The following is a 13,470-nucleotide window of genomic DNA, read 5'->3' on the forward strand; positions in this document are numbered from 1 at the left end:
TGACAATAAGGCCGACAAGTGGTTTTCATTAGACCTAAACAATTAATGTTATTATCAACTCCTAGTTTAACATGAGCATTTACATATTTGAATGTGTGACCCGACTCCCCTAGACTCTTTTAGCATTATTAATTTTACATCATTTTATTACAAGTTTACCAACCAAACCAAACAAACAATCGAAACCAACCTAGATAGAATTCTACTCATAGCAATTCACTACACAACTCCCGTCTCCTTGTGTTCGACCTCTACTTTACTACATTAATTTGTTAGCCAAGTCTAGGGTATTTTTGTTAGGTTTGCGATAGCCTATCAAATTTTGGCGCCGTTGCCAGGGTGCACGGATTTGTTGAATTTTGAATTGTTAATTTCTATCTTCTTTTCTTTTTTCTTAAGGAACACTTGTTCCTTGAGACCGTTACTCACAAGTTTCTTGAAGATTGTTGTCTTATGCCCAGTTCCTCTCGCACCGGAGAATTGCTTCCTTTTGATCCGGAGCCCGAGAGAACGTTCCGTAGCCGACTCAATTATTTCAAGGAGCTTTTCGAATCTTCTAGTCCCGGTGGTTTGGGTCGCATTCGTACCAATTATCCATTTCGTGACGAAGAAGAAGGTTCTAGTTCACCATCTCCATTGCCACCGCCATCACCAATCAAGAAGATGGTGAAAATTTCCGATCATTGCAAGCCCACCGGGGCTATGCTTCCTAAGGGTATCACTACTACCCAAATTGGAGCCACCGATTTCGAGATCAAACCGGCTTTCATTAGCCTTGTGGAGAGAAATAAATTTGGGGGAAGTCCTTTGGAGAATCCCAATTTGCATGTGCAAAACTTTTGTGACTATTGCTCAATGATTAGGCAAACGGGAGTCACACAATCTCAAATAAGGGAGATACTTTTCCCTTTCTCATTGAAGGTCAAGGCTAAGCTATGGATCAATAGCCTTGATAGAACCGCCATGGAGATCAACAACTGGGATACTTTGGCTCTTGCTTTTTATCAAAAGTATTTTCCACCGGAGAAGACACAAACTTTGAGGAGTCAAATCACGGGGTTCCGTCAATAAGGGCTAGAGAGCCTTTATGAAGCTTGGGAGAGGTATAAGGAATTGCAAAGACAATGCCCACATCATAGGTTGGATCCTTTTTTCTCGCTATTACATTCTACAATGAATGTTGTGCCGACTCTCGCCGTGTTCTCGATCCTACTAACAATGGGACGTTTGATCAAATTGACACCGATATTGCTCATGCCACAATTGAATCCATGGCGATTCATGATTCGCAATATGTCAATTCCCGAAGTACACCTGATGAGCGTGTCGTTGAACGCTGTCAAACAATATTTATAGTCTCAACAAACTACTCTTAGTGGAGCGGTAAGTAAAGGTTGGATCCCAAGGGACGGGTATTGGATTAAGCTATCAAAATGCAAGTAGTTATGCCTTTAAGTCACAATTTGGTTTGGGTTGAGATTGTTATCTAAACTACTTAACAAAGGAAATGTAAACAAGTGGGAAACAAAGCAAGTAAAGTAAATGGGTAAACAACTGATTAAAGGTACTAGGGTGTCATGGGTTCATAGGAGAATCATGATGAGATCATATAAATAAGTTTCATAGATGCAAAAATTTATTCTTTAGTGGAATCGAATTAGTTTATATCTTAAAATTCCTAGGAAGTTTTGGGTCTCGGAGCCGAGCCGGTCAAGACTTTACGACACCTACAAGTCAACTTAATTCTCTCTATTCAACTATATGCATGGTCTAACAAGCCTTGAGTTGGTTTATATCTTACAAGTTTTGTTGAAAGGATAAGAGAATCATGCTAGGTTGTCAATCAAGCATTTCATCAAGCATAACATGTACATAAGTTGAAACTACAACAAGCAAGCATTCACATGAACTTATTAACTAAAGATCTACCCCATGATTAACTCCCCTAATCTCCCACTAACCCTAGTTAGGCAACTATTCACTTATTATCATGGAAATTATGTTAACAATGGTGTCAACATCTTAACAAGCATAACATGATGGAAGAGTAAAGCAATAAATAAGGATTAAGCAAAGAGTAAAGAAATTGTACCAAACTTATGATGAAAAAATGGAACGGAAAGAATAATAGAAGGGAACTTGATTGATGATGAAGAGTTGTCAATTCTTCAATAAACTCCAAATAATCTTCAATTACCCAACTAGATCTAAGAATTTCTTGAATAATAATTAAGGAAGGATTAAAATATAATTAAGCTAATTCATATCTAATCTACTCTAATAACTTGATGCTAATCCCCTATTACAAGAGAGTATTTATACTAAGTACAAGTATTAGGTCAACTAAGGGCTTAAATGACGATTAAGCCCCTTTAATGAGGTCCAACGCCTTGCAAGTCCTGGCACGGGATGCTTGACCTCCTCTTTATGGACGCCCATCCTGTATTGAAAAATGCACGTCCTGCTTTGGGGAAGCCCGTGCAGAGCTTGGGGACGCCCGTCCTCCTCAGTGGGACGACCGTCCTTAAGGGCAGATTTACTTCTTCTTCATTTGGCTGTTCCCTAACTCGTGAGGATCCTTCAAGGGTCGTGGGGGGCCTTCATCATTGCCCATTTGTTTGTTCTATCAACTTAGGCCTTTAGTATCGGTCTCCTCTTTGATGCTTGGTCGTTAGATGCGATCAGTTTAGCTCCGTTTTGCGCCATACACGTAAGGCTAGCGCTCCTCCCCTACCAAGGGCACAAAACCTCATAGAATATGAAAAGTAGGAAGCTTAAGATAGGAACGACCCTAATACATGCAAGGAGGCATATGAACGAGGCTAGTTAAGGGACTAAATGCGCGTAAATACGAGTCACATCAAATTTCCCCAAACCGAACCTTTGCTCGTCCCGAGTAAAGAGGTGACTAAAACTATGACCTTTATTTATAACATAGCCGATGTGATACAATTAGCGGGTCTCACTCCACCCCTTCAACTCACAACAAGACATCTATAAGGTAAGATGCCTTCTTGTAAGGCAAGGTGGGGCTTGCCAAAATGGTGATGCATCCAAACATTAAGCACACAAAAACAAGTGAAAGGATGCATCTACAAAAGAATAGCCACTTTCCTCATCTAAGTGGCGGAAATCATCTATAAGGGAAGCAATTTAAGGGTACACACTTCACCATATATATTGTTTCTCTAAGTTACTAAGTCCAAGAGGATACAAACAAGTCACCTCCGAGTTGTGTTAAACTAGACTACTTTTGTCCACAATTACTAAATGCTTTTGTCAAGAGCCAAATCCCTATGGTGTTAGAAAACACTGTAGGATCGCGGAATTCCCCCTCTTGCCTAGACAAGAAGAAAGGTTGTCCCCTCTCCACCATGCAACAAAGATAGGATCATCAATGGATAAAAGGGATTCCAAGTGTATGAGTTTCATGATAGTTGTTTACTTTTTGGGTTTATTTTTCCCCCCATTTTTGTAGCATTCGACAATTAAGAACATTTCATGCCATTTCTTGACGTTTGGCATTTTCAAGTTTGCATTTTTGAACATTTTGAAAGTAACCCTATTTGTAGGAAGGGTACTTCTTTTAAAAGCATAGGAGTCTATTTTTGCTCCTCATTTCATTGATGCAATTGCAAACATTTTTGACGTTGATAACTTGACCTCAATTTGATGTTTTTGTGCCCATTTCCTTCGGGTTGGCAAAATGATGATAGAAGTACAAGGACGGTTGCATGGGATCAAGGGCCACCTTGGAATAAACGGTAGCCAAAGAGTTATCACACCACAAGGCACTCTTGACTAGGCCTTAGTCCATGGATCAAAAGATACTAGTATGACACATCTTAGGGTGTCTTGAGGGTATTCTAGCAAACAACGTCTCAAGGAGAAAAATTATCTACAAGGGCCTTATATACACTTGTTAAGATTCCAAAATAGGCTTTTTCACAAATTTTTTTACCATGCAAACTGCATGCCATGATGCAACTAACATATATACAACTCTAATGCATATGATTCTATCAACTAATATGCCATGTACACTAAATGCAAACTCTTAACAACACATAGGTTCTGTGGATGTTGGGATTCAGATTATCCACGGGTTTGAAAATCGTTTGGAGTCGCCACCAAATTTAAGGAAATTTGGGAACCATAATCGAGATTTGAGTTCGTTGTCGAAAGTACGTGATGGGAAGTTCGTTAATAAAACACCCACCCCCGCCCGTTGCAATAACAACCTCTACTAAGGACTACGATGGCTAATTGGACAAGACTACGATTCGTTGTAAGAGAATGAAAACACCGTTTTGATCCTAACTTGTGAACTTGGTTTCTAATCGTTTAATGCATCTAATCTACTTTGTCCAAGTGATTTAGCATGTGAGGTTAATTTGAACTATACTAACAAGCATTCACAAACATGGCTTAGATGGGAATGGGGGAGCCGTTGGGGATCTAACTATTATAACCCAGACGATTCTCATCGGCTCGATTTGCAAACAATTGAAATAAAGATACAACTCGATCTAAATACAATTGCTAAAATACGACACTTGACTCACGACACAAAATAGCCTACTTAGTCATTGAATTTCGCGCCATATGGTGAGGCCACGGCTCACATGGACTTCGTCCTTAGCCTCATCATCGTTTGTTGCACTCACTTCGATTTAATTGACTAAATACTTCAATTTAACCAACTAAAACAAAGGTTTTGAAAAATCATTTTGACTCAAAATAAAGGACTAACTTGACCCATATTTTAAAGTACAAATTACATTGGTAAAATTAATTCCAATAATTACAACGATTAAATAACAATAATAATTGAAATAAAACCGCAACAATTAAATAAGACAAAGAAATCGAACCAAACTTGGCACGCAAACCGAGGCAATACACGACCAATACACACGGCCAAAGGGGTGGTCAATATTGACTATTCTAGTCATCGAGTGGAATGAATCGGATGCTAAGCATGCGCAATTCAACTAGCGAGAAATCATCATAGAAAAGATGAATTCATTAAATTCTTTAAAGAAGTTCATTTAAAATCCTATGTCGGTTTTGTATGACCTATGAATGTCTAATTCATTTAACATGCATTCTACATATTAATTGGTCATTCATTTAACATGCATTCTACATATTAATTGATCAAGTTTGAGATTTAGCAATCGATAACGATACAAATAATATACATGCATCATTAACCAATTAAAACATGTGATTTAATCTAATTACTTCATAATTAAAATTAAACCAAAATATTAAACATGTGAATAAAACTAATTACTTCATAATTGAAATTATTAAACATGTGATAATGAATTAAACTAATTAAAATTTCATTTTAATTGATTTAAGACATGTTATCGTCATACAATTAACAAACAATTCATTAAACATGTTAATTATTCTAACTAAACATGTTATCGTCATAAATTGAAAAACAAGCATGCGATTAATATACTATCTATTCTAAACAGCAATTAACCCAACATTAACATCATAATTATGTAACATATTAACAAACACGAGAATATAATTAAATGACGGAATAAAAGCGATAAAAAGGCCCTTAGGCCGTGTACCACACGAGCAAAAGGAAGGGAAAGAGACGGGATTTTGTGCACCCTCAACTTACATATAGACTTGGACACCACTCGTGATCCCGTATGCAAGCTTTGCTTAGAAGGCGCATCTTCGACGATTTTAAAACAAGTTTCGAAACAATTTCGAAAAATAAACCAACTTTCTTGCGTAAAAAAGGCACTTCGTGCAACGCTTTTCAAACGAAGATTGTGACTTCGTTTCTTACTCAAATCTAAATCCGAAAGATGTTCTGGAATCCTTAGACTCCAAATATTCGAAATTTAGCAAAAACACAGAAGTAAAAAGCATTTTTAAATGATTAAAAACGAACAAAAACAGGTGTTGTCCACACGAGTTTAAAAACACGATTTATGTTGTACTTCGTATAACGATTTTCAAACGAAGATTGTGACTTCGTTTCTTGCTCAAATCTAAATCCAAAAGATGTTTTGGAATCCTTGAAGGACAAAGATTCAAAATTTATCAAGAAACATAAGTAAAAATGAATTTAAAATAAAGAGAAACGGACGAGAACAGATGCTGTCCAAAACGCGGGAAGACACGAACAAGAGAGCAAATCGATGTTCAAATGTTCGTCTAATCCTTTGTATGAACCTTATCATTTGTTTCTAGGTTGGAGAGGAGTTTAGGGTTGCTTTTGAATATGACATTAACGGTGATTTGCTTAGGGTTTCGAGCTCTCAAAACCGAGTGGTTTTTCTCTCCCTTTTTCGTCCTGTTTTTTGGAGTGTGGGAGTTGGTTTATATAGGAAACGGGGTAGGGGAGCTAGGTTTAGGTTATATGGCTGGTATATGGTTGGCTTGTGGAAGGGAAAAGGGAGTTGGACGAGATATGGAAGGTGAAGTGAATATTTCTGGTTATGGAAAAAGATAGGAATTGGAGATTATTTTCGATTTTGGTAGGATTGTATAGCTGGTTATGGGAGGTGGAAATATCTTCCTTGCTTGGGGAACAAGTAGGAGAGACGAGGGAATGGAGTAGGAGTTGGATAGAGCTCGAAAGGAGCTCGGGTTGCCCCTGTTTTGACGCGGCAAAACAGGGCATGGACACGGGTTTGGGTGCGGGTTTTAGTGTGGGTTTGGACGTGGGCATGGGTTGGGTTGAGTGTTGGGTTAATGGGTAAGGTGATCGTATGGTGTAGGATGGGTTGGGTGGGTGTTGTGCTCGGGCAAAAAACAGGGGAAGGGGGTGTGTGTCGCGTGTTTGGGGTGGAAAAAGGGAAGGGAAAAGGAGGTGGTAGTGGGGTTCAAACCCAGGATGTATTGGGGGATTGGTTGGGCCAAAGCAAGCCTCGATAATCGTGCCAAAATCCGTCTAAAAAACGAGCTAAAAATCGTCTTAAAATCGAGTTAAAAACCGCTTGAAAAATCTAGTTTTTCAAATGAAATAAAGCGATAACAACACGAAAACCCGTCACAATCTCATTTCAAATAAATTTAAATAAAAACTTTGAGCGATAATTTATTTTTCAAATAAATTATAAAAGCTTAAATTTTAATTAAACTTGAAAATATGAAAACCGATGAAATAAATTTCATTTATTTCAAAATAATTTAAATTACATTTAATTATAAAACTGTCAAATAACGCTTGTCCCGCGCATCACTAAATGAAATCCGCTAACGAGCGGTGTAAGTAAACATGTGTCCTATCATCATCGGGTGTTTTGTCGGAATTTCTGTAAATTCGAATATCGATCGATACGAGCATCTATAGGTTCATACCGCATTAACAAAATGTAGCCACATTGTCATTAACATATAGAAGGAAGAAGGAGATTTGGAAAGATCATACCATGCGGTCTTCTATTTCCCTCATGCTTCAAATGTGGCGTAGTCGTCCCCATGTGATAAGAGTAACAAATAAACAAATGTATACAAATCTATGCTACTTAAGGAAGAACATGTTTTTGGAATTTTTAAATTTTTCAATTTTTTTCATTTTTGAAATAGGTTAGATGTTAGAATTCTCCATCCCCACACTAGTATGGACATTGTCCTCAATGGACAAAACGATAGGGAATTATGCGAATGCATGAAATTATATGAAATGCATGAATGCAAACTACATGGAATATATTTACAAATGATGCAAACTAAACTATGCTATGTGATGCATGCTTTTGATTGGTCGGAGAGCTAATTTAAATTAACTCGGGATGCTTGTGACTAAACTTCCTCAAACTGGTTAAAGTTATGGAGGGAGTTTGGCCACAAAGCCATGCATGCTATGCAAATTGTCGTTTTGGATTTTCCTAGCGGGAGTAAAATTTGTCATCACCTTGATGTTGCCAAGTTGGAAAAGGTCCTTTGGTGTTACTAGGACACTCACTCGGCAAAAGCCAAAACATTAAGAATTATTCAAACTAAATTATTATGCAAATTAATTATTGACATGGAAATGAGAGCGGAAGAAAAAGCTCACAAAAGCCATGGTGGGTGCCTCTTGCCCTCTTCCACCAAGCCCAAAAACTCTTTCACTTATCATCATCATCTCCTCCAAGCCCATCACTCCAACTCACTTTGGATTCATCACTCTCATAAAAGTCCATAAACTCATCCCCATCACTATTCACTTCCACGGTGTCACCGTCACTTGAGATTTCCTCCTTCCCGTTACCATTGCCACTAGCTCCGTCATTCCCATGGGCCGAATTTGGGAAGAGTATGTCAACTTGAGCCCATGAGGGAAGTGCTCCTTCCTCGTTAATCCGCCCTTGGCGGGCCATTTGATGGAAATTGGGATAGAGAGCATAGTAGGCATCCACCCTATCATCGTATTGTTGTCTATGTATTGCTTGAAGCAAACCCGTAGCAAAGTCATCGCTTGGTAGAATGAACGAGTTAGGGTGGTTGTAGGGTTGGTAGGGAAAGGGGTGGGGAGGAATATTGATTCTTTCCCCCTCACTTTGTTGTGGTTCATTTGTTTGTTGTTGAGTAGGGGGTGAGGATTGATCTTCTTGTCTTGAATTCCCGGGCACTAGGTATGAGGGTATTCGGGAAAGGGGCCCTCTCCTTGGTGACATCCTTGTCAATCCTTCCATTGGAAGGTTTAGTGGGGCGCTTCACTTTGTTAACCATTTGATTTGCCTCTCATACCCTTCGTAGGCTATCCAATGGTGTTGTTAGAAAAGAAGTCGTTCGTTGAGCCTAGTGTTGCCCAGAAGGGGGACATATGAGTTATCTTTGTTGAAATTTGGGTTATACCTCTTGGCTATTCTTGTAATCAAGCCTCCATTGACAATGTGCATCATCCCATTATCACATCCATTCCGAAATCGTGCCCATCGCATAAGCAACATAAAAGGGGCATTGAAATTACAACCTCTTTCCCCTTGTATTTTTAAATATGATTTCATGAATGTAAGATCAAGCTCATTTACCACGGCCGGGTCACGTCTAGCTAGTAGGGCGCTCGTGATAAAATGGTACGTGAACCTTATAATGGGGTTTTAAATGTAGGAAGCTGAAAAATCTTTTATCTTTGTCAAGCCACGGCCCGTTAGGGCTCTCCAAAGAGGTGCTACACTATAGTTTCTAGGCTTGTATGGCCGAGAGGTCAACACATCTAAACCCAATATATCCGCAAATTCAACCAAAGTTATCATCCTCTTTACATTCTCCAAACGAAACTCAATGAAAATGGTGTCATTTATGGTAGAGATCTTTAGGAAACTCAGAAATTCGAGCACAAGTGATTGATAGGTAAGTTCATGCATGTGAAACATAGTTGAAAGTCCAAACAAATCAAACAATACTTCGGTTTGATGATAAATTCCCAATTTCCTAAAGTATAATGACACACAAACTTTGTAGGAAGCATATTCTTACCCAATAGTCGATGTAAGACGATCCTTTGTGCATCATTAACGAATTCGATGTTGGAGAACCTCTCAAGTCGAGAGAGATCAATGATGTCCTCGTTTTCTCTTCTCCTTTCATTGTGGTATGAGCTAGAAGAACTCCCAATTATTCTTTTTGCCCTTCTCTTTTCCCTTGCCATGATGATGCTTTTGTTGTTTGAGTTGGGGGTTCCTTAGAACTTTGTGGTTGAGAGTGAAATCAAATCCCCCTAAATAGGATTTCTTTGCTTTGTGGAATTTCTCAAACCCTAGATTTGGGTGAGCTAATGTTTAAGGAGGTTGATTTGGTTGTCTTGATGATGAGATTTGGTGGTGTTGAGTGCTTGTGAGGGAGATTTGGTTACTTAGAAGAGAGATAAGTTGATGTGTCTTAATAAGTATGGTGGAAATTAGGAAAAGAAAGTAGGGTTGGTAGTCATTAGAAGAGGAGCACGTGAGTGAGACGCGCGGGTCGGTGAAGGAGCCGAGCGTTTCTTGCTTCAGGAATTTTTGTAGACGTAGAGAGGGACGTGCGTCCCCATGACGGTCCGCCCGTCCTGAGTGTTTGGGACGCCCGGCCCGAGTCCAGACGCCGTGTTTTTCTTTGCGGAATTTTTCCTTCAAACTTTTTGGCTCCAACTCCCACGAGTTAAGCCAACTCGTGGGGATCCTCCTTTTAGCTCTTCTAAGGCTTCCTCTTTATAGCAATAGAGTAAATGACATAGGGTCTCTCTTAGCCTAGGCAAAGCTTCCCCACACTTGAATTTTATATCCTTCACACATTAAATTTGATTAGTAACCCTCCCTCACTTGCTCTCATGTCAAAAATTATGCTTAAGACAAGTAATCAAAATGCAATGCAAAGAAGTTAAGTGCAAGAAAGTAAGTTAGTATATTTACAAGTGGTGGTTTAGGGAGGACTCCACCAAACTCTCCTTCATTTAAATGCTTTGTCATGGTGGGAGAGGCTCGAGGCGGATGGCTTCAACCTCTCCTATGAAAGCTCCTTCATAATATGGCTTGATCCGTTGACCATTGACGTTGAACCTATTTCCTTCTTCCGACATTATCTCAAAGTCTCCATACTTTCCAACATTTGTGATCACAAAGGGACCCGCCCATCGTGAATTCAACTTTCCGGGGAAGAGTCGATATCTTGAGTTAAATAGAAGGACTTTTTTTTTTAGCTGAAATGTGAGTGTATATATATATATATATCAAAAAAACCAAACGTCCATATACAAGATTAGGGGTTCGAACCCCGTAAAGCTAAAAAAATAACCATACAGCAACCAAACCTACTCAAACATATTCTCATTGCTAATCAAAACAACTAAGCCAACCATTGGTGCTGTGACACAAACCAGGGCCTGCTTTGCTGCATCCTCTTCTTCCTGCAATATCCTCAATCTGTTTTGCTACAAATTCAGGCCTCTGAACTGAGTACTGAAGTCTTGTATTGTTTCTCTGGTACCACATAGTATATAGATAGACATTGAATACCATAGTCATTGCTTTCCACTGTAGACTATTTTCCCTCCCATTCTGGAGCTCATTAAGACTAGGGAATGATCTCCCCAGCCAGGTAGCAACAGCTGCCCTGATTCTGCAGCTGTAAGTACATTCATAGAAGAGATGAGCCATCGTTTCAGGTAGCTCCCCACAGATTAAGCACAAGTTGTCCTCACAGAAACCAAACTGGTGCAGTCTGGTTTTAAGATTTAATCCTTCCTGCATAATAAGCCAAGTGATGATTGAATGTTTGGGTATGTTCCAACTGTTCCATACCAGAGAACACCAATCTACCTTAGGTTGTTGATTGCAGAGCCATCTATATCCATTCTTGAGTGTATAACCCTTCTCATCAGGCATCCAACAGTTCTCAACAAATCCGTCCTTCAGTTTTTCCTTAGTCTTGCATATATTTTTCCAAGTCCAGGGAGAATCTGCAAGGGGAGAATAAGAATGCCAGTTCTGGTTTTTCAGGTACACATTACTTATCCACCTTATCCACAACCTGTCAGCTTTGCTATACACCCAATTCACCAGTTTCCCTACAGCTGCCCAGTTCCAAGCCTCCACTTTCTTAATGCCTAATCCACCAGCATCTTTAGGCATAGTAACTCTATCCCAAGCTACTAATGGTACTCTGTGGTAGTCAGGACTTCCATCCCAGAGATAATTTCTCTGATTGCTTCTATTCTCCTTAGCACGACTTTGGGAATCAAGAACATAGTAGCCCGATAAGTGTGAAGAGTGTTTAGCACTGAATTGATGAGGGTAATCCTGCCTGCATAAGAGAGTTTCTTGGCCCCCAAACCTCTAATCCTTCTAATAATTTTTTCAGTTAAACAACTACAGTCCTTCTTGCTCATTTTACTTGGCTGTATTGGAACCCCCAGATATCTGAATGGCATTGTGCCCTCCTGAAACCCAGTGACTCTCAAAATATCAGTCTGTAGCTCAGGTACCATACCACTGAAGAATATTTCAGACTTTGTGTTATTCATTCTCAAACCAGAAGCATTAGAGAATGAGGTGAAAGCCTTCATAAGAAGCATAATTGATGGAGCATCCCCTTTGCAAAACATGAGAAGATCATCTGCAAACATCAGGTGGGTGAGCTTTAAATTCTTGCAGAGTGGATGATAGCGAAAGGGCCATCTCTCTGTAGCAAAATCAATAAGTCTAGTCAAGTACTCCATGCAAATAGTGAAAATTAGAGGGGAGATTGGATCACCCTGTCTAAGCCCTCTTTGCCCTTTGAAATAGCCAAAATTGCTTCCATTCAGGACCAGAGTAAAGGAGGTGGACTTGATGCAAGCCATGACCAGATTTGTGAAATGAGTAGGGAAGTTGAGGCCAGAAAGAAGCTGCTCCACAAAGTCCCATTCTACAGTGTCATAAGCCTTCTGGAGATCTATTTTGAAGAGGCATCTAGGTGATACATGGCTTCTAGCATACAAATGCACAATATCTTGACAAATTAAGACATTCTCAATAATTGACCTACCCTGGATAAAAGCTCCCTGATTGTCATGAATAATATCAGGTAATACAAGGGCCAATCTGTTGCATAGAAGCTTGGATATAACCTTGTAGATCATGTTACAGCAAGCAATAGGCCTAAATTGCTTAACAGAAGTGGGCCTATCACACTTAGGGATTAGTGTAATATTTGTGGCATTGATCTGTTGGAGAATCGGACCTGTAGTAAAAAAATCAAAGCAACCGCATAGACATCCTTCCCTATCATATCCCAAGTATCCCTGAAAAAGCCACTGGAATAGCCATCGAGGCCTGGGGCTTTGTCTTTAGAAATAGAAAAGACTGCCTGTTTCACCTCCTCATAAGTGATACTGCTGTTAAGAATTGCAATATGTTCTGAGCTGCATACTTTTCCCTTAGCCAGATCACAGCTTTGACTTCCTCGGGGACTCTTCTTACCTAGCAAATCCTCATAGTAATCTAAGAATGCATGCTCAATGGCTTCAGTATCAGTGCACAGTTGTCCTTCCTTATCCTCAATTTGGATAACCCTATTTCTCAGGCATCTCTTCTTAATAGCACAATGAAAATAAGCTGTATTTGTATCTCCCTCTTCCATCCATTGAACTTTTGCCTTTTGTTGCAAGAAACTATCCCTGGCTTTTGTCAAATTTCGAAGCTCAGTCATGAGATGCACTTCTTTGGCAATAAGCTCAGCACTTTGACCATGTGTGGCAATCTGTATCTGGATTTCAGCTAGTAGGTATCCAGCTTGGCTAGCCTGATTTTCAATATCAGAGAAGCAGTCTTTGTTTAAAGCTTTCAGCTTGTATTTCAATTCCTTCAATTTTTTTGTCAGACAGAACATTTTTGTCCCTGTTAGGGGCCTGTCCCAAACTTCCTTCACAGTTGGAAAAAAAGCAGGAGCACTGCTCCACATATTGAAATACTTGAAGCTTCTAGCCTTACCCTTGTTCAGCTTTCTATTACTCACCACACAGGGTGTGTGGTGCAACAGTCC

The 13,470-nt window shown here is 39.5% G+C and overlaps 1 protein-coding gene and 1 non-coding gene across 2 annotated transcripts; both read right to left on the reverse strand.

Annotated features, from left to right (window-relative positions):
• Positions 1-1,034: 1,034 nt before the first annotated feature.
• Positions 1,035-1,142, reverse strand: LOC141624793 (small nucleolar RNA R71). Its single transcript, XR_012534597.1, has one exon. It is a non-coding gene; the product is annotated as a small nucleolar RNA R71 (small nucleolar RNA).
• A 9,639-nt stretch (positions 1,143-10,781) lies between these two features.
• Positions 10,782-11,579, reverse strand: LOC141618297 (uncharacterized). Its single transcript, XM_074435392.1, has one exon. The coding sequence runs from the start codon at positions 11,577-11,579 to the stop codon at positions 10,782-10,784; it is 798 nt and encodes a 265-aa protein (XP_074291493.1).
• Between the last annotated feature and the right edge of the window lie 1,891 nt (positions 11,580-13,470).

Source organism: Silene latifolia, chromosome X, assembly GCF_048544455.1.
Source record: "Silene latifolia isolate original U9 population chromosome X, ASM4854445v1, whole genome shotgun sequence".
Taxonomy (NCBI): domain Eukaryota; kingdom Viridiplantae; phylum Streptophyta; class Magnoliopsida; order Caryophyllales; family Caryophyllaceae; genus Silene; species Silene latifolia.